A 27,320-nucleotide genomic window follows, 5' to 3' on the forward strand; every position below is an offset into this window, starting at 1 on the left:
TCACTTTGTCATGATGGGGTATTGTGTGTAGATTGCTGAGGAAAATGTTTTATTTAATCAATTTTAGAATAAAGCTGAAACATAACATGGAGAAAAGACAAGGTGTCTGAATTGTATGCAAGTATTTGTCTTTACTGTCCAAATATTCGTTGAAGTCACTGTGTAATAGCTATGTGTGGGCATGTAAGATGTATGTGGCTGGCGGATGTATGACACCATCATTTATTTCTACACATATCTCCAGTCTGATTAGATATTCGTTTGATTTTAATAATAATTCTCGTTAAACCACAAGGATGCTGCAAAACGATACCTCAGCAGTGGAAACCCAATCTTTCGCCTGAAAACTCCTGCTCCTTTTCCTCCAACCTCCTCTTCCTCCCCCCCCTCATCCTCCTCTTTCTCCTCACCACTTTTCCCCTCCTTCTCTTCCTCCTCCTTATCTATCTCCTCTTCCTCCTCATCCTCCTCTTTCTCCTCACCACTTTTCCCCTCCTTCTCTTCCTTCTCCTTATCTATCTCCTCTTCCTCCTCATCCTCCTCTTTCTCCTCACCACTTTTCCCCTCCTTCTCTTCCTCCTCCTTATCTATCTCCTCTTCCTCCTCCCCCTCCTCATCCTCCTCTTTCTCCTCACCACTTTTCCCCTCCTTCTCTTCCTCCTCCTTATCTATCTCCTCTTCCTCCTCCCCCTCCTCATCCTCCTCTTTCTCCTCACCACTTTTCCCCTCCTTCTCTTCCTCCTCCTTATATATCTCCTCTTCCTCCTCCTCTTTCTTCCAAAGCCATCTTATACAGCAAGATGTTAGAGATATTTTCAAAGCTGGTTATGCTCAGGATTCAGGAAGACCTGTCACTCCTTCTGTGTTGCTGCACACCCTAGACTCTTGTCTCCTGTCTCTAGACTCTTGTGTCCTGTCTCTGGACTCTTGTCTCCTGTCTCAAGACTCTTGTGTCCTGTCTCTAGACTCTTGTGTCCTGTCTCCTGTCTCTAGACTCCTGTCTCTAGACTCTTGTCTCCTGTCTCCTGTCTCCTGTCTCTAGACTCTTGTCTCTTGTCTCTAGACTCTTGTCTCCTGTCTCTAGACTCTTGTCTCCTGTCTCTAGACTCTTGTGTCCTGTCTCTAGACTCTTGTGTCCTGTCTCTAGACTCTTGTGTCCTGTCTCTCGACTCTTGTCTCCTGTCTCTAGACTCTTGTGTCCTGTCTCTAGACTCTTGTCTCCTGTCTCCTGTCTCTAGACTCTTGTCTCTAGACTCTTGTCTCCTGTCTCCTGTCTCTAGACTCTTGTCTCTAGACTCTTGTCTCTTGTCTCCTGTCTCTAGACTCTTGTCTCTTGTCTCCTGTCTCTAGACTCTTGTCTCTAGACTCTTGTCGCTTGTCTCTAGACTCTTGTCTCTTGCCTCTAGACTCTTGTCTCTAGACTCTTGTCTCTTGCCTCTAGACTCATCTCTTGCCTCTTGTCTCTTGCCTCTAGACTCTTGTCTCTTGCCTCTAGACTCTTGTCTCTTGTCTCTAGACTATTGTGTCCTGTCTCTAGACTCTTGTCTCCTGTCTCCAGACTCTTGCCTCTAGACTCTTGTCTCCTGTCTTTAGACTCTTGTCTCCTGTCTTTAGACTCTTGTCTCTAGACTCTTGTCTCCTGTCTTTAGACTCTTGTCTCTAGACTCTTGTCTCTTGCCTCTAGACTCTTGTCTCCTGTCTCTAGACTCTTGTCTCTTGCCTCTAGACTCTTGTCTCTTGTCTCTAGACTCTTGCCTCTAGACTCTTGTCTCTTGCCTCTAGACTCTTGTCTCTTGTCTCTAGACTCTTGTCTCTAGACTCTTGTCTCTTGTCTCTTGCCTCTAGACTCTTGTCTCTTGCCTCTAGACTCTTGTCTCTAGACTCTTGTCTCTTGTCTCTTGCCTCTAGACTCTTGTCTCTAGACTCCTGTCTCTTGTCTCTTGCCTCTAGACTCCTGTCTCTTGTCTCTTGCCTCTAGACTCTTGTCTCTTGCCTCTAGACTCTTGTCTCTAGACTCCTGTCTCTTGTCTCTTGCCTCTAGACTCTTGTCTCTTGTCTCTTGTCTCTAGACTCTTGTCTCTTGTCTCTAGACTCTTGTCTCTTGCCTCTAGACTCTTGTCTGTAGACAAAATGTTTGGTCTTTGTGCTGGCTAAGTATAATTAACTGAAGTTGTTTACTCTGCATAAATCCTCTCTGCATCCGCTTCCTCCCTTTTTAATGATCCCACAATGACATAGTTTAGGGTCATAGTACTGTATACATCTACTTTATAGGATTTTGGGGGAGTTTTCTCTGGTGGGGGGGAAGAGGGAGCAGTCAGGGGACAGAGGATACATGTAGAGTTGGCTCAGGAGGGTAAGTGGTTTGAGGAGTTAGCGAGGTAACTTCGGTCAACTCTGAGTTCATCTCGGGATAACTGGCACCACGAAAGTAGCTCACATTTTAGCTAGGTACATTTCTATGGCAACAAATCCTTCAGAACTAACCTGCTGCTGGGCAGGCTAACTCAGAGGATAACTCTGTTTATCCTGCATTCAGAACTAACCTGCTACTGGGCAGGCTAACTCAGTGGATAACTCTGTTTATCCTGCATTCAGAACTAACCTGCTGCTGGGCAGGCTAACTCAGGGATAACTCTGTTTATCCTGCATTCAGAACTAACCTGCTACTGGGCAGGCTAACTCAGAGATAACTCTGTTTATCCTGCATTCAGAACTAACCTGCTGCTGGGCAGGCTAACTCAGGGATAACTCTGTTTATCCTGCATTCAGAACTAACCTGCTACTGGGCAGGCTAACTCAGGGATAACTCTGTTTATCCTGCATTCAGAACTAACCTGCTGCTGGGCAGGCTAACTCAGGGATAACTCTGTTTATCCTGCATTCAGAACTAACCTGCTACTGGGCAGGCTAACTCAGGGATAACTCTGTTTATCCTGCATTCAGAACTAACCTGCTGCTGGGCAGGCTAACTCAGGGATAACTCTGTTTATCCTGCATTCAGAACTAACCTGCTACTGGGCAGGCTAACTCAGGGATAACTCTGTTTATCCTGCATTCAGAACTAACCTGCTACTGGGCAGGCTAACTCAGGGATAACTCTGTTTATCCTGCATTCAGAACTAACCTGCTGCTGGGCAGGCTAACTCAGGGATAACTCTGTTTATCCTGCATTCAGAACTAACCTGCTACTGGGCAGGCTAACTCAGGGATAACTCTGTTTATCCTGCATTCAGAACTAACCTGCTGCTGGGCAGGCTAACTCAGGGATAACTCTGTTTATCCTGCATTCAGAACTAACCTGCTGCTGGGCAGGCTAACTCAGTGGATAACTCTGTTTATCCTGCATTCAGAACTAACCTGCTGCTGGGCAGGCTAACTCAGTGGATAACTCTGTTTATCCTGCATTCAGAACTAACCTGCTACTGGGCAGGCTAACTCAGGGATAACTCTGTTTATCCTGCATTCAGAACTAACCTGCTGCTGGGCAGGCTAACTCAGGGATAACTCTGTTTATCCTGCATTCAGAACTAACCTGCTGCTGGGCAGGCTAACTCAGTGGATAACTCTGTTTATCCTGCATTCAGAACTAACCTGCTGCTGGGCAGGCTAACTCAGGGATAACTCTGTTTATCCTGCATTCAGAACTAACCTGCTACTGGGCAGGCTAATTCAGAGATAACTCTGTTTATCCTGCATTCAGAACTAACCTGCTGCTGGGCAGGCTAACTCAGGGATAACTCTGTTTATCCTGCATTCAGAACTAACCTGCTACTGGGCAGGCTAACTCAGAGATAACTCTGTTTATCCTGCATTCAGAACTAACCTGCTGCTGGGCAGGCTAACTCAGGGATAACTCTGTTTATCCTGCATTCAGAACTAACCTGCTACTGGGCAGGCTAACTCAGTGGATAACTCTGTTTATCCTGCATTCAGAACTAACCTGCTGCTGGGCAGGCTAACTCAGAGGATAACTCTGTTTATCCTGCATTCAGAACTAACCTGCTGCTGGGCAGGCTAACTCAGGGATAACTCTGTTTATCCTGCATTCAGAACTAACCTGCTGCTGGGCAGGCTAACTCAGGGATAACTCTGTTTATCCTGCATTCAGAACTAACCTGCTACTGGGCAGGCTAACTCAGGGATAACTCTGTTTATCCTGCATTCAGAACTAACCTGCTGCTGGGCAGGCTAACTCAGTGGATAACTCTGTTTATCCTGCATTCAGAACTAACCTGCTACTGGGCAGGCTAACTCAGGGATAACTCTGTTTATCCTGCATTCAGAACTAACCTGCTGCTGGGCAGGCTAACTCAGGGATAACTCTGTTTATCCTGCATTCAGAACTAACCTGCTACTGGGCAGGCTAACTCAGAGATAACTCTGTTTATCCTGCATTCAGAACTAACCTGCTGCTGGGCAGGCTAACTCAGGGATAACTCTGTTTATCCTGCATTCAGAACTAACCTGCTGCTGGGCAGGCTAACTCAGTGGATAACTCTGTTTACCCTGCATTCAGAACTAACCTGCTGCTGGGCAGGCTAACTCAGAGGATAACTCTGTTTATCCTGCATTCAGAACTAACCTGCTACTGGGCAGGCTAACTCAGGGATAACTCTGTTTATCCTGCATTCAGAACTAACCTGCTACTGGGCAGGCTAACTCAGAGGATAACTCTGTTTATCCTGCATTCAGAACTAACCTGCTGCTGGGCAGGCTAACTCGGAGGATAACTCTGTTTATCCTGCATTCAGAACTAACCTGCTACTGGGCAGGCTAACTCAGTGGATAACTCTGTTTATCCTTCATTCAGAACTAACCTGCTGCTGGGCAGGCTAACTCAGGGATAACTCTGTTTATCCTGCATTCAGAACTAACCTGCTACTGGGCAGGCTAACTCAGGGATAACTCTGTTTATCCTGCATTCAGAACTAACCTGCTGCTGGGCAGGCTAACTCAGAGGATAACTCTGTTTATCCTGCATTCAGAACTAACCTGCTACTGGGCAGGCTAACTCAGGGATAACTCTGTTTATCCTGCATTCAGAACTAACCTGCTGCTGGGCAGGCTAACTCAGGGATAACTCTGTTTATCCTGCATTCAGAACTAACCTGCTACTGGGCAGGCTAACTCAGGGATAACTCTGTTTATCCTGCATTCAGAACTAACCTGCTGCTGGGCAGGCTAACTCAGGGATAACTCTGTTTATCCTGCATTCAGAACTAACCTGCTGCTGGGCAGGCTAACTCAGTGGATAACTCTGTTTATCCTGCATTCAGAACTAACCTGCTGCTGGGCAGGCTAACTCAGTGGATAACTCTGTTTATCCTGCATTCAGAACTAACCTGCTACTGGGCAGGCTAACTCAGGGATAACTCTGTTTATCCTGCATTCAGAACTAACCTGCTGCTGGGCAGGCTAACTCAGGGATAACTCTGTTTATCCTGCATTCAGAACTAACCTGCTGCTGGGCAGGCTAACTCAGTGGATAACTCTGTTTATCCTGCATTCAGAACTAACCTGCTGCTGGGCAGGCTAACTCAGGGATAACTCTGTTTATCCTGCATTCAGAACTAACCTGCTACTGGGCAGGCTAACTCAGAGATAACTCTGTTTATCCTGCATTCAGAACTAACCTGCTGCTGGGCAGGCTAACTCAGGGATAACTCTGTTTATCCTGCATTCAGAACTAACCTGCTACTGGGCAGGCTAACTCAGAGATAACTCTGTTTATCCTGCATTCAGAACTAACCTGCTGCTGGGCAGGCTAACTCAGGGATAACTCTGTTTATCCTGCATTCAGAACTAACCTGCTACTGGGCAGGCTAACTCAGTGGATAACTCTGTTTATCCTGCATTCAGAACTAACCTGCTGCTGGGCAGGCTAACTCAGAGGATAACTCTGTTTATCCTGCATTCAGAACTAACCTGCTGCTGGGCAGGCTAACTCAGGGATAACTCTGTTTATCCTGCATTCAGAACTAACCTGCTGCTGGGCAGGCTAACTCAGGGATAACTCTGTTTATCCTGCATTCAGAACTAACCTGCTACTGGGCAGGCTAACTCAGGGATAACTCTGTTTATCCTGCATTCAGAACTAACCTGCTGCTGGGCAGGCTAACTCAGTGGATAACTCTGTTTATCCTGCATTCAGAACTAACCTGCTACTGGGCAGGCTAACTCAGGGATAACTCTGTTTATCCTGCATTCAGAACTAACCTGCTGCTGGGCAGGCTAACTCAGGGATAACTCTGTTTATCCTGCATTCAGAACTAACCTGCTACTGGGCAGGCTAACTCAGAGATAACTCTGTTTATCCTGCATTCAGAACTAACCTGCTGCTGGGCAGGCTAACTCAGGGATAACTCTGTTTATCCTGCATTCAGAACTAACCTGCTGCTGGGCAGGCTAACTCAGTGGATAACTCTGTTTACCCTGCATTCAGAACTAACCTGCTGCTGGGCAGGCTAACTCAGAGGATAACTCTGTTTATCCTGCATTCAGAACTAACCTGCTACTGGGCAGGCTAACTCAGGGATAACTCTGTTTATCCTGCATTCAGAACTAACCTGCTACTGGGCAGGCTAACTCAGAGGATAACTCTGTTTATCCTGCATTCAGAACTAACCTGCTGCTGGGCAGGCTAACTCGGAGGATAACTCTGTTTATCCTGCATTCAGAACTAACCTGCTACTGGGCAGGCTAACTCAGTGGATAACTCTGTTTATCCTTCATTCAGAACTAACCTGCTGCTGGGCAGGCTAACTCAGGGATAACTCTGTTTATCCTGCATTCAGAACTAACCTGCTACTGGGCAGGCTAACTCAGGGATAACTCTGTTTATCCTGCATTCAGAACTAACCTGCTGCTGGGCAGGCTAACTCAGAGGATAACTCTGTTTATCCTGCATTCAGAACTAACCTGCTACTGGGCAGGCTAACTCAGGGATAACTCTGTTTATCCTGCATTCAGAACTAACCTGCTGCTGGGCAGGCTAACTCAGTGGATAACTCTGTTTATCCTGCATTCAGAACTAACCTGCTGCTGGGCAGGCTAACTCAGAGATAACTCTGTTTATCCTGCATTCAGAACTAACCTGCTGCTGGGCAGGCTAACTCAGAGGATAACTCTGTTTATCCTGCATTCAGAACTAACCTGCTGCTGGGCAGGCTAACTCAGGGATAACTCTGTTTATCCTGCATTCAGAACTAACCTGCTGCTGGGCAGGCTAACTCAGAGGATAACTCTGTTTATCCTGCATTCAGAACTAACCTGCTACTGGGCAGGCTAACTCAGTGGATAACTCTGTTTATCCTGCATTCAGAACTAACCTGCTACTGGGCAGGCTAACTCAGGGATAACTCTGTTTATCCTGCATTCAGAACTAACCTGCTGCTGGGCAGGCTAACTCAGAGGATAACTCTGTTTATCCTGCATTCAGAACTAACCTGCTACTGGGCAGGCTAACTCAGGGATAACTCTGTTTATCCTGCATTCAGAACTAACCTGCTACTGGGCAGGCTAACTCAGGGATAACTCTGTTGATCCTGCATTCAGAACTAACCTGCTACTGGGCAGGCTAACTCAGTGGATAACTCTGTTTATCCTGCATTCAGAACTAACCTGCTGCTGGGCAGGCTAACTCAGAGGATAACTCTGTTTATCCTGCATTCAGAACTAACCTGCTGCTGGTCAGGCTAACTCAGGGATAACTCTGTTTATCCTGCATTCAGAACTAACCTGCTACTGGGCAGGCTAACTCAGTGATAACTCTGTTTATCCTGCATTCAGAACTAACCTGCTACTGGGCAGGCTAACTCAGGGATAACTCTGTTTATCCTGCATTCAGAACTAACCTGCTGCTGGGCAGGCTAACTCAGTGGATAACTCTGTTTATCCTGCATTCAGAACTAACCTGCTGCTGGGCAGGCTAACTCAGGGATAACTCTGTTTATCCTGCATTCAGAACTAACCTGCTACTGGGCAGGCTAACTCAGAGGATAACTCTGTTTATCCTGCATTCAGAACTAACCTGCTGCTGGGCAGGCTAACTCAGAGGATAACTCTGTTTATCCTGCATTCAGAACTAACCTGCTGCTGGGCAGGCTAACTCAGGGATAACTCTGTTTATACTGCATTCAGAACTAACCTGCTGCTGGGCAGGCTAACTCAGTGATAACTCTGTTTATCCTGCATTCAGAACTAACCTGCTGCTGGGCAGGCTAACTCAGGGATAACTCTGTTTATCCTGCATTCAGAACTAACCTGCTGCTGGGCAGGCTAACTCAGAGGATAACTCTGTTTATCCTGCATTCAGAACTAACCTGCTGCTGGGCAGGCTAACTCAGTGGATAACTCTGTTTATCCTGCATTCAGAACTAACCTGCTGCTGGGCAGGCTAACTCAGTGGATAACTCTGTTTATCCTGCATTCAGAACTAACCTGCTGCTGGGCAGGCTAACTCAGTGGATAACTCTGTTTATCCTGCATTCAGAACTAACCTGCTGCTGGGCAGGCTAACTCAGGGATAACTCTGTTTATCCTGCATTCAGAACTAACCTGCTGCTGGGCAGGCTAACTCCGGGATAACTCTGTTTATCCTGCATTCAGAACTAACCTGCTGCTGGGCAGGCTAACTCAGGGATAACTCTGTTTATCCTGCATTCAGAACTAACCTGCTACTGGGCAGGCTAACTCAGTGATAACTCTGTTTATCCTGCATTCAGAACTAACCTGCTGCTGGGCAGGCTAACTCAGAGGATAACTCTGTTTATCCTGCATTCAGAACTAACCTGCTACTGGGCAGGCTAACTCAGTGGATAACTCTGTTTATCCTGCATTCAGAACTAACCTGCTGCTGGGCAGGCTAACTCAGGGATAACTCTGTTTATCCTGCATTCAGAACTAACCTGCTACTGGGCAGGCTAACTCAGAGGATAACTCTGTTTATCCTGCATTCAGAACTAACCTGCTGCTGGGCAGGCTAACTCAGGGATAACTCTGTTTATCCTGCATTCAGAACTAACCTGCTACTGGGCAGGCTAACTCAGAGGATAACTCTGTTTATCCTGCATTCAGAACTAACCTGCTGCTGGGCAGGCTAACTCAGGGATAACTCTGTTTATCCTGCATTCAGAACTAACCTGCTGCTGGGCAGGCTAACTCAGGGATAACTCTGTTTATCCTGCATTCAGAACTAACCTGCTGCTGGGCAGGCTAACTCAGGGATAACTCTGTTTATCCTGCATTCAGAACTAACCTGCTACTGGGCAGGCTAACTCAGGGATAACTCTGTTTATCCTGCATTCAGAACTAACCTGCTGCTGGGCAGGCTAACTCAGGGATAACTCTGTTTATCCTGCATTCAGAACTAACCTGCTGCTGGGCAGGCTAACTCAGGGATAACTCTGTTTATCCTGCATTCAGAACTAACCTGCTACTGGGCAGGCTAACTCAGAGGATAACTCTGTTTATCCTGCATTCAGAACTAACCTGCTGCTGGGCAGGCTAACTCAGGGATAACTCTGTTTATCCTGCATTCAGAACTAACCTGCTACTGGGCAGGTTAACTCAGGGATAACTCTGTTTATCCTGCATTCAGAACTAACCTGCTACTGGGCAGGCTAACTCAGTGGATAACTCTGTTTATCCTGCATTCAGAACTAACCTGCTGCTGGGCAGGCTAACTCAGGGATAACTCTGTTTATCCTGCATTCAGAACTAACCTGCTACTGGGCAGGTTAACTCAGGGATAACTCTGTTTATCCTGCATTCAGAACTAACCTGCTACTGGGCAGGCTAACTCAGTGGATAACTCTGTTTATCCTGCATTCAGAACTAACCTGCTGCTGGGCAGGCTAACTCAGGGATAACTCTGTTTATCCTGCATTCAGAACTAACCTGCTACTGGGCAGGCTAACTCAGGGATAACTCTGTTTATCCTGCATTCAGAACTAACCTGCTACTGGGCAGGCTAACTCAGTGGATAACTCTGTTTATCCTGCATTCAGAACTAACCTGCTGCTGGGCAGGCTAACTCAGTGGATAACTCTGTTTATCCTGCATTCAGAACTAACCTGCTGCTGGGCAGGCTAACTCAGGGATAACTCTGTTTATCCTGCATTCAGAACTAACCTGCTACTGGGCAGGCTAACTCAGAGGATAACTCTGTTTATCCTGCATTCAGAACTAACCTGCTGCTGGGCAGGCTAACTCAGAGGATAACTCTGTTTATCCTGCATTCAGAACTAACCTGCTGCTGGGCAGGCTAACTCAGGGATAACTCTGTTTATCCTGCATTCAGAACTAACCTGCTACTGGGCAGGCTAACTCAGGGATAACTCTGTTTATCCTGCATTCAGAACTAACCTGCTGCTGGGCAGGCTAACTCAGGGATAACTCTGTTTATCCTGCATTCAGAACTAACCTGCTACTGGGCAGGCTAACTCAGTGATAACTCTGTTTATCCTGCATTCAGAACTAACCTGCTGCTGGGCAGGCTAACTCAGGGATAACTCTGTTTATCCTGCATTCAGAACTAACCTGCTACTGGGCAGGCTAACTCAGTGGATAACTCTGTTTATCCTGCATTCAGAACTAACCTGCTGCTGGGCAGGCTAACTCAGGGATAACTCTGTTTATCCTGCATTCAGAACTAACCTGCTACTGGGCAGGCTAACTCAGTGGATAACTCTGTTTATCCTGCATTCAGAACTAACCTGCTGCTGGGCAGGCTAACTCAGGGATAACTCTGTTTATCCTGCATTCAGAACTAACCTGCTACTGGGCAGGCTAACTCAGGGATAACTCTGTTTATCCTGCATTCAGAACTAACCTGCTGCTGGGCAGGCTAACTCAGTGGATAACTCTGTTTATCCTGCATTCAGAACTAACCTGCTGCTGGGCAGGCTAACTCAGGGATAACTCTGTTTATCCTGCATTCAGAACTAACCTGCTACTGGGCAGGCTAACTCAGGGATAACTCTGTTTATCCTGCATTCAGAACTAACCTGCTGCTGGGCAGGCTAACTCAGGGATAACTCTGTTTATCCTGCATTCAGAACTAACCTGCTGCTGGGCAGGCTAACTCAGAGGATAACTCTGTTTATCCCGAATTAAGTGTTTGTTTGTGATGTTTTGTGTTACAGTTTTTAAGAAGGATGTATAGATTTTTGTAATACATTTGAATTTGTATCCTTCAAAATGCATGGAATTTCATTTGCATATATATTTTTTTAACAAATATATATTTTTGTATGAAGTGTCTGAGCTCCGAGTTAAGGGCCATTCCTCCCTCTTGCAAAGATTGCGTTATCATCCCCTTCATTCGAGGAAGACAACTGATTAGACTTAAATATTTTATGAATCCCCTCCCCCAAAAGTATAAAAAAATGTAGGAAGTAGAGCTCAGTTTCCATCTCATTTTGTGGGCAGTGTGCACATAGCCTGTTTTCTCTTGAGAACCAGGTCTGCCTAAGGCGGCCTTTCTCAATAGCAAGGCAATGCTCACTGAGTCTGTACATAGTCAAAGATTTCCTTAATTTTGGGGTCAGTCACAGTTGTCAGGTATTCTGCCACTGTGTACTCTCTGTTTAGGTCCAAATAGCATTCTAGTTTGCTCTGTTTTTTTGTAAATTCTTTCCAATGTGTCAAGTAATTATCTTTTTGTTTTCTCCTGATTTGGTTGGGTCTAATTGTGTTGCTGTCCTGGGGCTCTGTGGGGTCTTTTTGTTTATGTGAACAGAGCCCCAGGATCAGCTTGCTTATGGGGCTCTTATCCAGGTTAATCTCTCTCTCTCTCTCCCCCCCTCCGTCTCTGTCTCTCTCTCTCTCTCTCTCTCTCTCTCTCTCTCTCTCTCTCTCTCTCTCTCTCTCTCTCTCTCTCTCTCTCTCTCTCTCCCCCTTCATCCCTCCCCCTCCTTTTCTCCCAACCCCCCCCTCTCCCCCTCTCAGAGTTGCATGGGAGGAACAGTTCCAGTGTGTTCTGGGACCGGGGTGTGAGTGGGGGTTACCAGGCCCTGCTGCTGGATGAGGACCGTGGCTGGCTGCTGGTGGGAGGAAGAGACCACGTCTACCTGCTGCACTCTAACAGTCTGGCTCTACCTACACGCACGGTCAGTACCTTACTACCTGGTCAGTACCTTACTACCTGGTCAGTACCTTACTATCTACCTGGTCAGTACCTTACTATCTACCTGGTCAGTACCTTACTACCTGGTCAGTACCTTACTATCTACCTGGTCAGTACCTTACTGTCTACCTGGTCAGTACCTTACTACCTACCTGGTTAATACCTTACTATCTACCTGGTCAGTACCTTACTACCTACCTGGTCAGTACCTTACCACCTACCTGGTCAGTACCTTACTATCTACCTGGTCAGTACCTTACTACCTACCTGGTCAGTACCTTACTACCTACCTGGTCAGTACCTTACTGTCTACCTGGTTAATACCTCACTGTCTACCTGGTCAGTACCTTACTGTCTACCTGGTCAGTACCTTACTGTCTACCTGGTCAGTACCTTACTACCTACCTGGTCAGTACCTTACCACCTACCTGGTCAGTACCTTACCGTCTACCTGGTCAGTACCTTACCACCTACCTGGTCAGTACCTTACTATCTACCTGGTCAGTACCTTACTATCTACCTGGTCAGTACCTTACTACCTACCTGGTCAGTACCTTACCACCTACCTGGTCAGTACCGTACTGTCTACCTGGTCAATACCTTACTACCTACCTGGTCAGTACCTTACTACCTACCTGGTCAGTACCTTACTGTCTACCTGGTCAGTACCTTACCTTCTACACGCACGGTCAGTACCTTACTACCTACCTGGTCAGTACCTTACTACCTACCTGGTCAGTACCTTACTGTCTACCTGGTCAGTATCTTACTGTCTACCTGGTCAGTACCTTACTACCTACTTGGTCAGTACCTTACTACCTACCTGGTCAGTACCTCACTACCTACCTGGTCAGTACCTTACTACCTACCTGGTCAGTACCTTACTACCTACCTGGTCAGTACCGCCATGTCTACCTGGTCAGTACCTTACTACCTACCTGGTCAGTACCGCCATGTCTACCTGGTCAGTACCTTACTATCTACATGGTCAGTACCTTACTGTCTACCTGGTCAGTACCGTACTGTCTACCTGGTCAGTACCTTACTACCTACCTGGTCAGTACCTTAATATCTACCTGGTCAGTACCTTACTATCTACATGGTCAGTACCTTACTGTCTACCTGGTCAGTACCTTACTACCTACCTGGTCAGTACCTCACTACCTACCTGGTCAGTACCTTACTACCTACCTGGTCAGTACCTTACTACCTACCTGGTCAGTACCTTACTACCTACCTGGTCAGTACCTTACTACCTACCTGGTCAGTACCTTACTATCTACCTGGTCAGTACCTTACTACCTACCTGGTCAGTACCTTACTGTCTACCTGGTCAGTACCTTACTGTCTACCTGGTCAGTACCTTACTGTCTACCTGGTCAGTACCTTACTGTCTACCTGGTCAGTACCTTACTGTCTACCTGGTCAGTACCTTACTACCTACCTGGTCAGTACCTTACTGTCTACCTGGTCAGTACCTTACTATCTACCTGGTCAGTACCTTACTACCTACCTGGTCAGTACCTTACTACCTATCTGGTCAGTACCTTACTGTCTACATGGTTAATACCTTACTACCTACCTGGTTAATACCTTACTGTCTACCTGGTCAGTACCTTACTGTCTACCTGGTCAGTACCTTACTACCTACCTGGTCAGTACCTTACTGTCTACCTGGTCAGTACCTTACTATCTACCTGGTCAGTACCTTACTACCTATCTGGTTAATACCTTACTGTCTACCTGGTCAGTACCTTACTACCTATCTGGTCAGTACCTTACTGTCTACCTGGTCAGTACCTTACTGTCTACCTGGTCATTACCTTACTACCTACCTGGTCAGTACCTTACTGTCTACCTGGTCAGTACCTTACTGTCTACCTGGTCAGTACCTTACTGTCTACCTGGTCAGTACCTTACTACCTACCTGGTCAGTACCTTACTGTCTACCTGGTCAGTACCTTACTATCTACCTGGTCAGTACCTTACTGTCTATCTGGTCAGTACCTTACTGTCTACATGGTTAATACCTTACTACCTATCTGGTCAGTACCTTACTGACTACCTGGTCAGTACCTTACTATCTACCTGGTCAGTGCCTTACTACCTACCTGGTCAGTACCTTACTGTCTACCTGGTCAGTACCTTACTGTCTACCTGGTCAGTACCTTACTGTCTACCTGGTCAGTACCTTACTGTCTACCTGGTCAGTACCTTACTACCTACCTGGTCAGTACCTTACTATCTACCTGGTCAGTACCTTACTACCTACCTGGTCAGTACCTTACTGTCTACCTGGTCAGTACCTTACTGTCTACCTGGTCAGTACCTTACTGTCTACCTGGTCAGTACCTTACTATCTACCTGGTCAGTACCTTACTACCTATCTGGTTAATACCTTACTGCCTACCTGGTCAGTACCTTACTACCTATCTGGTCAGTACCTTACTGTCTACCTGGTCAGTACCTTACTGTCTACCTGGGTTAATACCTTACTATCTACCTGGTTAATACCTTACTATCTACCTGGTCAGTACCTTACTACCTATCTGGTCATTACCTTACTACCTACCTGGTCAGTACCTTACTGTCTACCTGGTCAGTACCTTACTGTCTACCTGGTCAGTACCTTACTGTCTACCTGGTCAGTACCTTACTACCTACCTGGTCAGTACCTTACTGTCTACCTGGTCAGTACCTTACTATCTACCTGGTCAGTACCTTACTGTCTATCTGGTCAGTACCTTACTGTCTACATGGTTAATACCTTACTACCTATCTGGTCAGTACCTTACTGACTACCTGGTCAGTACCTTACTATCTACCTGGTCAGTGCCTTACTACCTACCTGGTCAGTACCTTACTGTCTACCTGGTCAGTACCTTACTGTCTACCTGGTCAGTACCTTACTGTCTACCTGGTCAGTACCTTACTGTCTACCTGGTCAGTACCTTACTACCTACCTGGTCAGTACCTTACTATCTACCTGGTCAGTACCTTACTACCTACCTGGTCAGTACCTTACTGTCTACCTGGTCAGTACCTTACTGTCTACCTGGTCAGTACCTTACTGTCTACCTGGTCAGTACCTTACTATCTACCTGGTCAGTACCTTACTACCTATCTGGTTAATACCTTACTGCCTACCTGGTCAGTACCTTACTACCTATCTGGTCAGTACCTTACTGTCTACCTGGTCAGTACCTTACTGTCTACCTGGGTTAATACCTTACTATCTACCTGGTTAATACCTTACTATCTACCTGGTCAGTACCTTACTACCTATCTGGTCAGTACCTTACTGTCTACCTGGTCAGTACCTTACTGTCTACCTGGTCATTACCTTACTGTCTACCTGGTCAGTACCTTACTGTCTACCTGGTTAATACCTTACTGTCTACCTGGTCAGTACCTTACTGTCTACCTGGTCAGTACCTTACTGTCTACCTGGTTAATACCTTACTGTCTACCTGGTCATTACCTTACTGTCTACCTGGTCAGTACCTTACTGTCTACCTGGTTAATACCTTACTGTCTACCTGGTCAGTACCTTACTGTCTACCTGGTCAGTACCTTACTGTCTACCTGGTTAATACCTTACTGTCTACCTGGTTAATACCTTACTATCTACCTGGTCAGTACCTTACTACCTATCTGGTTAATACCTTACTGTCTACCTGGTCAGTACCTTACTGTCTACCTGGTTAATACCTTATAATCTCTCTTTCACCCTTTAAAAAAAATAAGTTCCTCCTTAACCGTGTTGTTTTTTTTAAAATCTCCCAACAAAAACAAGAAGGAATTTCCTAAAATGATGAAATCCATCTCTAAGCCAAGTCAACACCCCTCCCTCTTTTAGATCTACTGGCCAGCTGCGACGGAACACGTTGAGCACTGCAGGCTGGCAGGGAAGAACCTGTCGGTAAGCAACAACAGCTTTCAAAGCCAGAGCAGCTATTTTTAAAGTAGGGCTCCCATGGTAGGGCTCCCATGGTAGGGCTCCCATGGTAGGGCTCCCATGGTCAAAAGTAGTGCACTCTGTAGGAAATAAAAGGGGACCATTTGGGACTCATCCATGGATGAACAATGTAGTAACCTGGTATATTTATGTTTACCAATAGATGGCAGTATTGACTCAAGACGGGGGTTTGTTTCCCGCTATCCGTAGCTATTTCCTATGTCTGCCTATTTAACTATGATTAAGAAAGCTTCAGGTAGTTTTAAGCCAGGTGCATAAGAGAATGTAATTCTAAGTTACAATTAAATACTAAACCGTACTTAAGTCTCATGAGTCTTAACTCTAAGAAGCCTTTAAGGATACTACAAACAACATGGTGTATTTTCCCACAATGCTGTTTAGGTGATCAGAGGCCTTATTTAGTAATCCTCTAGAATAGAGAACACAGGCACACTCATAGCATGTCATTTTGGACAAAGCCAAGCACCCATCATAGTGTGTAATTGAAACAAAGGCCTAAAGTTTGAGGTTGTCTACTTTATTTAAAGCCATGACATTATTTTCTGGAACTTTCCAAGCTGTTTAAAGGCACAGTCAACTTAGTGTATGTAAACTTCTGACCCACTGGAATTGTGATACAGTGAATTATAAGTGAAATAATCTGTCTGTAAACAATTGCTGGGAAAATTACTTGTGTCATGCACAAAGTAGATGTCCTAACCGACTTGCCAAGACTGTACTCGACCTGACTTGGCGTGTCGTTTGCATTAACGCCATCGAGCACAACGACAGCGTCGTTTGCATTGTTTGGGGTACACCGGAAGGACATTCATTTCCAAATGGAACGCTACGTTTTGCCCTTGCAGCATTGCGTTGCAGAGGCAGTTGCAGTGCGTCCTGTGCGGTGCGTTGGACTGACAGAACGTACGTGTCAAACTGTAGGCTGTAGACGGCTTGACAGAAATGAAAGCAGAAGGTGAATGTTGTAACTGTTGTTACGTACGTGTCCAGATGATGCTGCGTTATATTTTACGCCACGACGCTGCCGGTGTGTTCAAGGTGTAACACATTCAACCAACAACCAGAGGTGTCAAGTGATTCTACTCTGACTATGTTCAATATATTCTTAGTTGATTTCTTCATAAATATTTAGCCTTTTGGCAAATTCTTTGAAAGATAGTGTAACGGATGTGAAATGGCTAGCTAGTTAGCGGTGGTGCGCGCTAATGGCCTTTCAGTCGGTGACGTCACTTGCTCTGAGACCTTGAAGTAGTGGTTCCCCTTGCTCTGCAAGGGCCGCGGCTTTTGTGGAGCGATGGGTAACGATGCTTCGTGGGTGACTGTTGTTGATGTGTGCAGAGGGTCCCTGGTTCGCGCCCGGGTTGGGGCCAGGGGACGGACTAAAGTTTAACTGTTACAATAGCAAAGTGTTAATCAGGTTGGTGGGTTGAAGAACGAGTACAGGGTTTAGAATGATCATGTTTCAACTCTGTTAACTATGGCTGTAATGTGTATGTTTGTTATGTATCTTTACAGTGAGTGTAAATCCTAATATTGTGTTTTGTTTCAGACTGACTGCGCCAACTACGTGCGTCTCCTCCAGCCCTTCAATAAGACTCATGTGTACGTCTGTGGCACCGGGGCATACCACCCACAATGCACCTACATAGACCTGGGACGCAGCATTGAGGTGAGAAGGTGGAAGGATGGAGACAGGCTCTGTTCCACTCTCTCTTACTAAACTAAACTCTGACTTGTCATCTCTCTTTTTGTTGCCTTTGACGGATCCCAGAGAGAGATAGAAAGAGAGACTCAATCCGACTTTCTTTTTCCTAAAATACCATCAAATCTTTATTGAGATGTATTGTCTCAGTCAACAGGTTTTATTGTTTTGTGACGATCGTTCTAAAACAGTAACAGTTGGAGAATCTGTCCATTCACCTTTCTGACAAAATTCTGACTTGTCAACTCTCTTGGATCCACAGGTGGTTGGTGAAAAGTAGAGTAAACACTTGATGAAAATCCAGCTGTCTACACACAACACAGCTACTATGTTACAGATATCAACACACTGCTGTGTGATCTCAAAATATCTACTGTGGGCTCACTCACTGTTGCCTCTTTTGACTTGTTCCTCTTGGCCTCTTCAGAGCGCAAGGCGTCCATTCACCTCACAGATTTAACTTCTGTGTGTGTGTGGGGGGGTCACGGCTTATTAATGTTACTGTGGAGGTTGAGATGGTTCTCTGGTGTTAAGGAGGGTTAATACTGTTACTGTGGAGGTTAAGATGGTTCTCTGGTGTTAAGGAGGGTTAATAATGTTACTGTGGAGGTTGAGATGGTTCTCTGGTGTTAAGGAGGGTTAATAATGTTACTGTGGAGGTTGAGATGGTTCTCTGATGTTAAGGAGGGTTAATAATGTTACTGTGGAGGTTGAGATGGTTCTCTGGTGTTAAGGAGGGTTAATAATGTTACTGTGGAGGTTGAGATGGTTCTCTGGTGTTAAGGAGGGTTAATAATGTTACTGTGGAGGTTGAGATGGTTCTCTGGTGTTAAGGAGGGTTAATAATGTTACTGTGGAGGTTGAGATGGTTCTCTGGTGTTAAGGAGGGTTAATAATGTTACTGTGGAGGTTGAGATGGTTCTCTGGTGTTAAGGAGGGTTAATAATGTTACTGTGGAGGTTGAGATGGTTCTCTGGTGTTAAGGAGGGTTAATAATGTTACTGTGGAGGTTGAGATGGTTCTCTGGTGTTAAGGAGGGTTAATAATGTTACTGTGGAGGTTGAGATGGTTCTCTGATGTTAAGGAGGGTTAATAATGTTACTGTGGAGGTTGAGGTGGTTCTCTGATGTTAAGGAGGGTTAATAATGTTACTGTGGAGGTTTAGATGGTTCTCTGGTGTTAAGGAGGGTTAATAATGTTACTGTGGAGGTTGAGGTGGTTCTCTGGTGTTAAGGAGGGTTAATAATGTTACTGTGGAGGTTGAGATGGTTCTCTGGTGTTAAGGAGGGTTAATAATGTTACTGTGGAGGTTGAGATGGTTCTCTGGTGTTAAGGAGGGTTAATAATGTTACTGTGGAGGTTGAGATGGTTCTCTGTGTGTTAAGGAGGGTTAATAATGTTACTGTGGAGGTTGAGATGGTTCTCTGGTGTTAAGGAGGGTTAATAATGTTACTGTGGAGGTTGAGATGGTTCTCTGGTGTTAAGGAGGGTTAATAATGTTACTGTGGAGGTTGAGATGGTTCTCTGGTGTTAAGGAGGGTTAATAATGTTACTGTGGAGGTTTAGATGGTTCTCTGGTGTTAAGGAGGGTTAATACTGTTACTGTGGAGGTTGAGATGGTTCTCTGGTATTAAGGAGGGTTAATAATGTTACTGTGGAGGTTGAGATGGTTCTCTGGTGTTAAGGAGGGTTAATAATGTTACTGTGGAGGTTGAGATGGTTCTCTGGTGTTAAGGAGGGTTAATAATGTTACGGTGGAGGTTGAGATGGTTCTCTGGTGTTAAGGAGGGTTAATAATGTTACTGTGGAGGTTGAGATGGTTCTCTGGTGTTAAGGAGGGTTAATAATGTTACTGTGGAGGTTGAGATGGTTCTCTGGTGTTAAGGAGGGTTAATAATGTTACTGTGGAGGTTGAGACGGTTCTCTGGTGTTAAGGAGGGTTAATAATGTTACTGTGGAGGTTGAGATGGTTCTCTGGTGTTAAGGAGGGTTAATAATGTTACTGTGGAGGTTGAGATGGTTCTCTGGTGTTAAGGAGGGTTAATAATGTTACTGTGGAGGTTGAGATGGTTCTCTGGTGTTAAGGAGGGTTAATAATGTTACTGTGGAGGTTGAGGTGGTTCTCTGGTGTTAAGGAGGGTTAATAATGTTACTGTGGAGGTTGAGGTGGTTCTCTGGTGTTAAGGAGGGTTAATAATGTTACTGTGGAGGTTGAGATGGTTCTCTGGTGTTAAGGAGGGTTAATAATGTTACTGTGGAGGTTGAGATGGTTCTCTGGTGTTAAGGAGGGTTAATAATGTTACTGTGGAGGTTGAGATGGTTCTCTGGTGTTAAGGAGGGTTAATAATGTTACTGTGGAGGTTGAGATGGTTCTCTGGTGTTAAGGAGGGTTAATAATGTTACTGTGGAGGTTGAGATGGTTCTCTGGTGTTAAGGAGGGTTAATAATGTTACTGTGGAGGTTGAGGTGGTTCTCTGGTGTTAAGGAGGGTTAATAATGTTACTGTGGAGGTTGAGATGGTTCTCTGGTGTTAAGGAGGGTTAATAATGTTACTGTGGAGGTTGAGATGGTTCTCTGGTGTTAAGGAGGGTTAATAATGTTACTGTGGAGGTTGAGATGGTTCTCTGGTGTTAAGGAGGGTTAATAATGTTACTGTGGAGGTTGAGATGGTTCTCTGGTGTTAAGGAGGGTTAATAATGTTACTGTGGAGGTTGAGATGGTTCTCTGGTGTTAAGGAGGGTTAATAATGTTACTGTGGAGGTTGAGATGGTTCTCTGGTGTTAAGGAGGGTTAATAATGTTACTGTGGAGGTTGAGATGGTTCTCTGGTGTTAAGGAGGGTTAATAATGTTACTGTGGAGGTTGAGATGGTTCTCTGGTGTGTCCTAGGAGCCATCGTTCCACCTGCTGAGCCATGCTGTGGAGTCTGGACGGGGGAAATGCCCCTTTAGTCCACGGGAACCCTTCACCGCCAGGCTCACTGGTAAGTCATACATGTTATATAGTAAAATATGGAAATGAAATGGAGACCCTTAAATCGAAAATGACTTCCACAACTGTCAACGCTGACTGAGACACATGCTGTACCTTTACAACAAAAACAAAACATGAAATTTGCAGTTTCACATGTTGATCTTACATTTCACATGTGAAACCATATTTGATCATTTACAGTGTTTAATTTAGCGTTCATATGTTAACACCACCTTTTCACATGTGAGGAGAATAACATGTTTTCACTTCACATGTGAATTGCAAGTTCACAGGTGAAAAACCATCACATGTGAATTGCAAGTTCACATGTGAAAAACAATCACATGTGAAAACCCCATTTGCAGTTTCACATGTGAGAAAACTCCATTTGATCATCACGTCACCAGAATCAAACCCTCAATATTTATTCTGGTCAGTACCTTACTACCTACCTGGTCAGTACCTTACTATCTACCTGGTATTACTCATCGTGCACTTTCACCACCCTGTGAAGTTCATCGTAACTAATTTCCTCTGTAGCCTAATAAACTGCACGGTTTCCTGATGAGTCATAGTGGGAGAACCACACACCATGTCATCGCGTGACTCCATGTTTACTTTGTTATTTGCGTATAAAGGCATTTCCACTGCCTATTTCTCGCAATTAAGTAATTAATTTTACCGACACAAAAAGATCCCACGATATAGAACTAACAAATTATCTGCTTTGGCTCTAAAATGGTTTTATGTGTAAATATGAACCACTGTAATTATATATATTTTAGAAAGTTGCTAATTGCTAACATCTAGCTAGCTTAGTGATAGGCGATAGCTAGTTTTCCATTTCGTCCTAGCTACCTATTTTTAAAATTCTGTTATTGTTAGCTAGCTGTCCATACATTTTTGTTCCATTTAATACACAGGCCTAAAAGGGATTTAAATGTATTTGAAAATGTGTGAATGTGTTTGCTTTTGGATTGAATGTAAACAGATACCTTTTCTATAAAGAGATTATATTGAATTAGGGCTGTCAAAAGTTTTAATCCATTAACTCTAGTTTTTATCATTTTAGTGCACACATATTTTTTTAATCATGATTAATCGTATTGTCTGAAAGCGTTAAAGATACACTGAAAACATCCAAAATACATAATCTATACATCTAAAAACAACAAAGCGATGTCAAAACAAGTTGATGTTGAGGTTAAAGAAAGTGAGCTTCATCAATTTACCAGATTTTTTTCTAACTGTTACTTTGGACTAAATCAAGCTCAATTACAGCTCAACTTCATAAAATTCTGAATTTGCGATTATTCGTGATTACTCACAACATATCCTGAGATTATATCGACAACATTTTTTTAAACATTTGACAGACTTATTTTGAACAGTCAATATTCTGACATTGAAAGATAAACCAGTGTTGACCCTCTTGGTCTAATGGTCAAGACGTTGGAAGCCCAGGTTCTAGGTTCTGCCCGTTTACAAAAGCACACGTGAACCTTAGAATATCACATGTGAAATGTTTGAGAAACCATATGTCTGAGTCATGTGACAAATGTTTCTTATTTTTCTTTCACGTGATGAATTTTTTTCTTCATGTGATTTGTTCGTACATGTGTCCGAAAACAACAGTTTTTCGTGCATGTGTTAATTTCAAGTGATTTTTTTCATATTTGTTTTTGTTTTTTGTAAGGGTATATTCAGTATACATGTTGCTCATGCAGGAATCAAACCCACCCTACCAGTCTTTATGAGACTCTTCAGAAATAGTGTGACCAGGAAGGGAACCAGGAAGGGAACTAGGAAGGGAACTAGGAAGGGAACCAGGAAGGGAACCAGGAAGGGAACCAGGAAGGGAACTAGGAAGGGAACCCGGAAGGGAACTAGGAAGGGAACCAGGAAGGGAACTAGGAAGGGAACTAGGAAGGGAACCAGGAAGGGAACCAGGAAGGGAACTAGGAAGGGAACTAGGAAGGGAACCAGGAAGGGAACTAGGAAGGGAACTAGGAAGGGAACTAGGAAGGGAACCAGGAAGGGAACTAGGAAGGGAACCAGGAAGGGAACTAGGAAGGGAACCAGGAAGGGAACCAGGAAGGGAACTAGGAAGGGAACTAGGAAGGGAACTAGGAAGGGAACCAGGAAGGGAACTAGGAAGGGAACTAGGAAGGGAACTAGGAAGGGAACCAGGAAGGGAACTAGGAAGGGAACTAGGAAGGGAACCAGGAAGGGAACCAGGAAGGGAACCAGGAAGGGAACTAGGAATGGAACCAGGAATGGAACCAGGAATGGAACTAGGAAGGGAACTAGGAAGGGAACCAGGAAGGGAACCAGGAAGGGAACCAGGAAGGGAACTAGGAAGGGAACCAGGAAGGGAACCAGGAAGGGAACTAGGAAGGGAACTAGGAAGGGAACTAGGAAGGGAACTAGGAAGGGAACCAGGAAGGGAACTAGGAAGGGAACTAGGAAGGGAACTAGGAAGGGAACCAGGAAGGGAACCAGGAAGGGAACCAGGAAGGGAACCAGGAAGGGAACTAGGAAGGGAACTAGGAAGGGAACTAGGAAGGGAACGAGTGAACAACATGATTTAGTTCTCATGTAGTTTTGAAGTGGACTTCAATCCCAGCGGACCTCAGTACATAAAACATATGATTCATAATTACAAGCTGCTCTGGGCTTTTCTAGGATTGTGATGCAAGATCCAAAAGCATCAGCTGAATTCAATACTCACACAGGCCATATATTAACCGGTATATAAACAATATACTGTCAAAAATATATGACAGACAATATATTTCATAACAATATATTTTGAACATGTTTGTCTGTTGCGTTAGGATATATCTGCACACTGAGTACTGAGGTTATAGTTTCCAAAATAATGAAACCATCCCTAATTACTCTCAGCCTTGTAAACCAGACTGATCGCTGTGTTCAGCCATTTACTTACGTTTTGAAAAATACATTATAAAGATGTAACAGAGATAAACTCAGCAAAAAACGAAACGTCACTTTTTTAGGACTTTTTTAGGACTTTTTAGGACTCTTTCAAAGATAATTAGTAAAAATCCAAATAACTTCACAGATCTTCATTGTAAAAAGTTTAAACACTGTTTCCCATGCTTGTTCAATGCACCATAAACAATTAATGAACATGCACCCGTGGAACGGTCGTTAAGACACTAACAGCTTACAGACGGTAGGCAATTAAGGTCACAGTTATGAAAACTTAGGACACTAAGGAGGCCTTTCTACCGACTCTGAAAAACACCAAAAGAAAGATGCCCAGGGTTCCTGCTCATCTGTGTGAACATGCCTTAGGCATGCTGCAAGGAGGCATGAGGACCACAGATGTGTCCAGGGCAATAAATTGCAATGTTCGTACTGTGAGACGCCTAAGACAGCGCTACAGGGAGACACATGTAACAACACCTGCACAGGATCGGTACATCCGAACATCACACCTGCGGGACAGGTACAGGATGGCAACAACAACTGCCGAGTTACACCAGGAACGCACAATCCCTCCATCAGTGCTCAGACTGTCCGCAATAGGCTGAGAGAGGCTGGACAGGGCTTGTAGGCCTGTTGTAAGGCAGGTCCTCACCAGACATCACCGGCAACAGCGTTGCCTATGGGCACAAACCCACCGTCGTTGGACCAGACAGGACTGGCTAAAAGTGCTCTTCACTGATGAGTCGCGGTTTTGTCACACCAGGGTTGTTGGTCGGATTCACGTTTATCGTCAAAGGAATGAGCGTTACACTGAGGCCTGTACTCTGGAGCAGGATCGATTTGGAGGTGGCGGGTCCGTCATGGTCTGGGGCGGTGTGAGACAGCATCATCGGACTGAGCTTGTTGTCATTGCAGGCAATCTCAATGCTGTGCGTTACAGGGAACACATCCTCCTCCCTCATGTGATACCCTTCCTGCAGGCTCATCCTGACATGACCCTCCAGCATGACAATGCCACCAGCCATACTGCTCGTTCTGTGTGTGATTTCCTGCAAGACAGAAATGTCAGTGTTCTGCCATGGCCAGTGAAGAGCCCAGATCTCAATACCATTGAGCACATCTGGGACCTGTTGGATCGGAGGGTGAGGGCTAGGGCCATTCCCCCCAGAAATGTCCGGGAACTTGCAGGTGCCTTGGTGGAAGAGTGGGGTAACATCTCACAGCATGAACTGGCAAATCTGGTGCAGTCCACGAGGAGGAGATGCACTGCAGTACTTAATGCAGCTGGTGGCCACACCAGACACTGACTGTTACTTTTGATTTTGACCCCCCGCCTTTGTTCAGGGACACATTATTCAATTTCTGTGAGTCACATGTCTGTGGAACTTGTTCAGTTTATGTCTCAGTTGTTGAATCTTGTCATGTTCATACAAATATTTACACATGTTAAGTTTGCTGAAAATAAACGCAGTTGACAGTGAGAGGACGTTTTTTATTTAATAAGTTTATGTATTTGTGTTTTCTTACGTTAACCCCTTCCCTATCTCACCTGTAGATGGAGATTTGTATGCCGGGACATCAGTGGATTTCATGGGCACCAACACAGCTATATTCCGTACCTCTGTGCACAGCAGCAAACAACACTATATACGAACTGAGGCCTACCAGGACCACTGGCTCAATGGTGAGACAGACAGCTATACTACGTTCCTCTATTCACAGCAACAACCAACACTATATACGCACTGAGGCCTACCAGGACCACTGGCTCAATGGTGAGACAGACAGCTATACTACGTTCCTCTATTCACAGCAACAACCAACACTATATACGCACTGAGAAAACCTCCAAGACTGCAGTGAATTAATGAGTAGAAGTTACGTCCTCATCATGATATCCTTTGTTTCATTCCACGCAGAGCCAGAGTTTGTGGGTTCCTTCTCTATCCCAGACACACACAGTGTGGACGATGACAAAGTCTATATCTTCTTCAAGGAGACAGCTGTAGAGTCCAGCCAGTGGGACAAGAGGGTTTACAACAGAGTGGCACGCGTCTGCAAGGTGAGGGGGATGATATGACGATATGGAGAACAGATACTGTAGTAACTTTAGCCCAACACCTAGCCACCTCATCTAGAGGTTTCAGACCTCTTGTCGTAACAGTTGAGGTGTTGGCTTGACAGTCACTGGATTAAGTCCCTGTTCGGACTACTGTATATATCCCGGATATGGAGAACGGATATATACTGTAGGGAATTTGTCCCAACACCTAGCGACCTCGTCAAGAGTTTTCAGACCTCTTGGCGTAACGGTTGGGGCTACCCCCTGAATTCGCTACAATATTATCACAAAGGGCTTAATGGAAGATCCTACAGTAATATATCCTACAGTAATAGATCCTACAGTAATAGATCCTACAGTAATAGATCCTACAGTAATAGATCCTACAGTAATATATCCTACAGTAATATATCCTACAGTAATAGATCCTACAGTAATATATCCTACAGTAATATATCCTACAGTAATAGATCCTACAGTAATATATCCTACAGTAATATATCCTATAGTAATATATCCTACAGTAATATATCCTACAGTAATAGATCCTACAGTAACAGCAGAGCCTACAGTTATAGATCCTACAGTAATAGATCCTACAGTAATAGATCCTACAGTAACAGCAGAGCCTACAGTAATAGATCCTACAGTAATAGATCCTACAGTAATAGATCCTACAGTAATAGATCCTACAGTAATATATCCTACAGTAATATATCCTACAGTAATAGATCCTACAGTAACAGCAGAGCCTACAGTAATAGATCCTACAGTAATAGATCCTACAGTAATAGATCCTACAGTAATAGATCCTACAGGTATAGATCCTACAGTAATAGATCCTACAGTAATATATCCTACAGTAATATATCCTACAGTAATAGATCCTACAGTAATATATCCTACAGTAATATATCCTATAGTAATATATCCTACAGTAATATATCCTACAGTAATATATCCTACAGTAATAGATCCTACAGTAATAGATCCTACAGTAACAGCAGAGCCTACAATGTCTGATTTGACTGATATTAGTGAGACTAAAAGCACCTAATTGAAAGTGATGTAGATGTTGGTTTCATGTCCGATCTCCTCTGTGTGTCCCGTTAGAATGACGTTGGAGGGAAGAGGAGTCTGATTAACCGTTGGAGTACGTTCCTCAAGGCCCGTCTGGTGTGTTCTGTACCAGGACCTGCTGGACTGGACACACAATTTGACGAGCTAGGTATGTTTTTAATTTACATACTGCCCGGCTGAGTTGATGTTTAATGTACCAACAAATGAGTGCACTCTGTTTAGCTGCAAGGTTTAACGTTCTAATTTTGATTGCCAACATTTCAGTAGAATTATCAATGACTACTGGTACCATAACCTTGAAAGGAGTATACATCATTATGTTTGCCTAATAAGGCCTTAGTTTTTTCAATGATCTCTGTTTCCATGATCTCTGTTTCCATGACCTCTGTTTCCATGATCTCTGTTTCCATGATCTCTGTTTCCATGATCTCTGTTTCGAC

General features: G+C 44.7%; 1 protein-coding gene across 2 annotated transcripts in view; it reads left to right on the forward strand.

Annotated features, from left to right (window-relative positions):
* Positions 1-27,320, forward strand: part of LOC120036309 (semaphorin-3D-like) — a 158,221-nt gene that overhangs the window by 90,535 nt on the left and 40,366 nt on the right. The window contains exons 3-9 of one of the 2 annotated variants that reach the window (XM_038982781.1): positions 11,953-12,113; positions 15,990-16,052; positions 17,659-17,778; positions 20,700-20,793; positions 25,294-25,422; positions 25,658-25,800; positions 26,914-27,028. In XM_038982781.1, the coding sequence (XP_038838709.1) occupies positions 11,953-12,113; positions 15,990-16,052; positions 17,659-17,778; positions 20,700-20,793; positions 25,294-25,422; positions 25,658-25,800; positions 26,914-27,028 (825 nt within the window). The remainder of the gene's footprint in view (positions 1-11,952; positions 12,114-15,989; positions 16,053-17,658; positions 17,779-20,699; positions 20,794-25,293; positions 25,423-25,657; positions 25,801-26,913; positions 27,029-27,320) is intronic. The other variant, XM_038982782.1, reaches the window with a different exon arrangement.

The sequence above is a fragment of the Salvelinus namaycush genome, unplaced genomic scaffold, assembly GCF_016432855.1.
Source record: "Salvelinus namaycush isolate Seneca unplaced genomic scaffold, SaNama_1.0 Scaffold13, whole genome shotgun sequence".
Classification (NCBI taxonomy): Eukaryota; Metazoa; Chordata; class Actinopteri; order Salmoniformes; family Salmonidae; genus Salvelinus; species Salvelinus namaycush.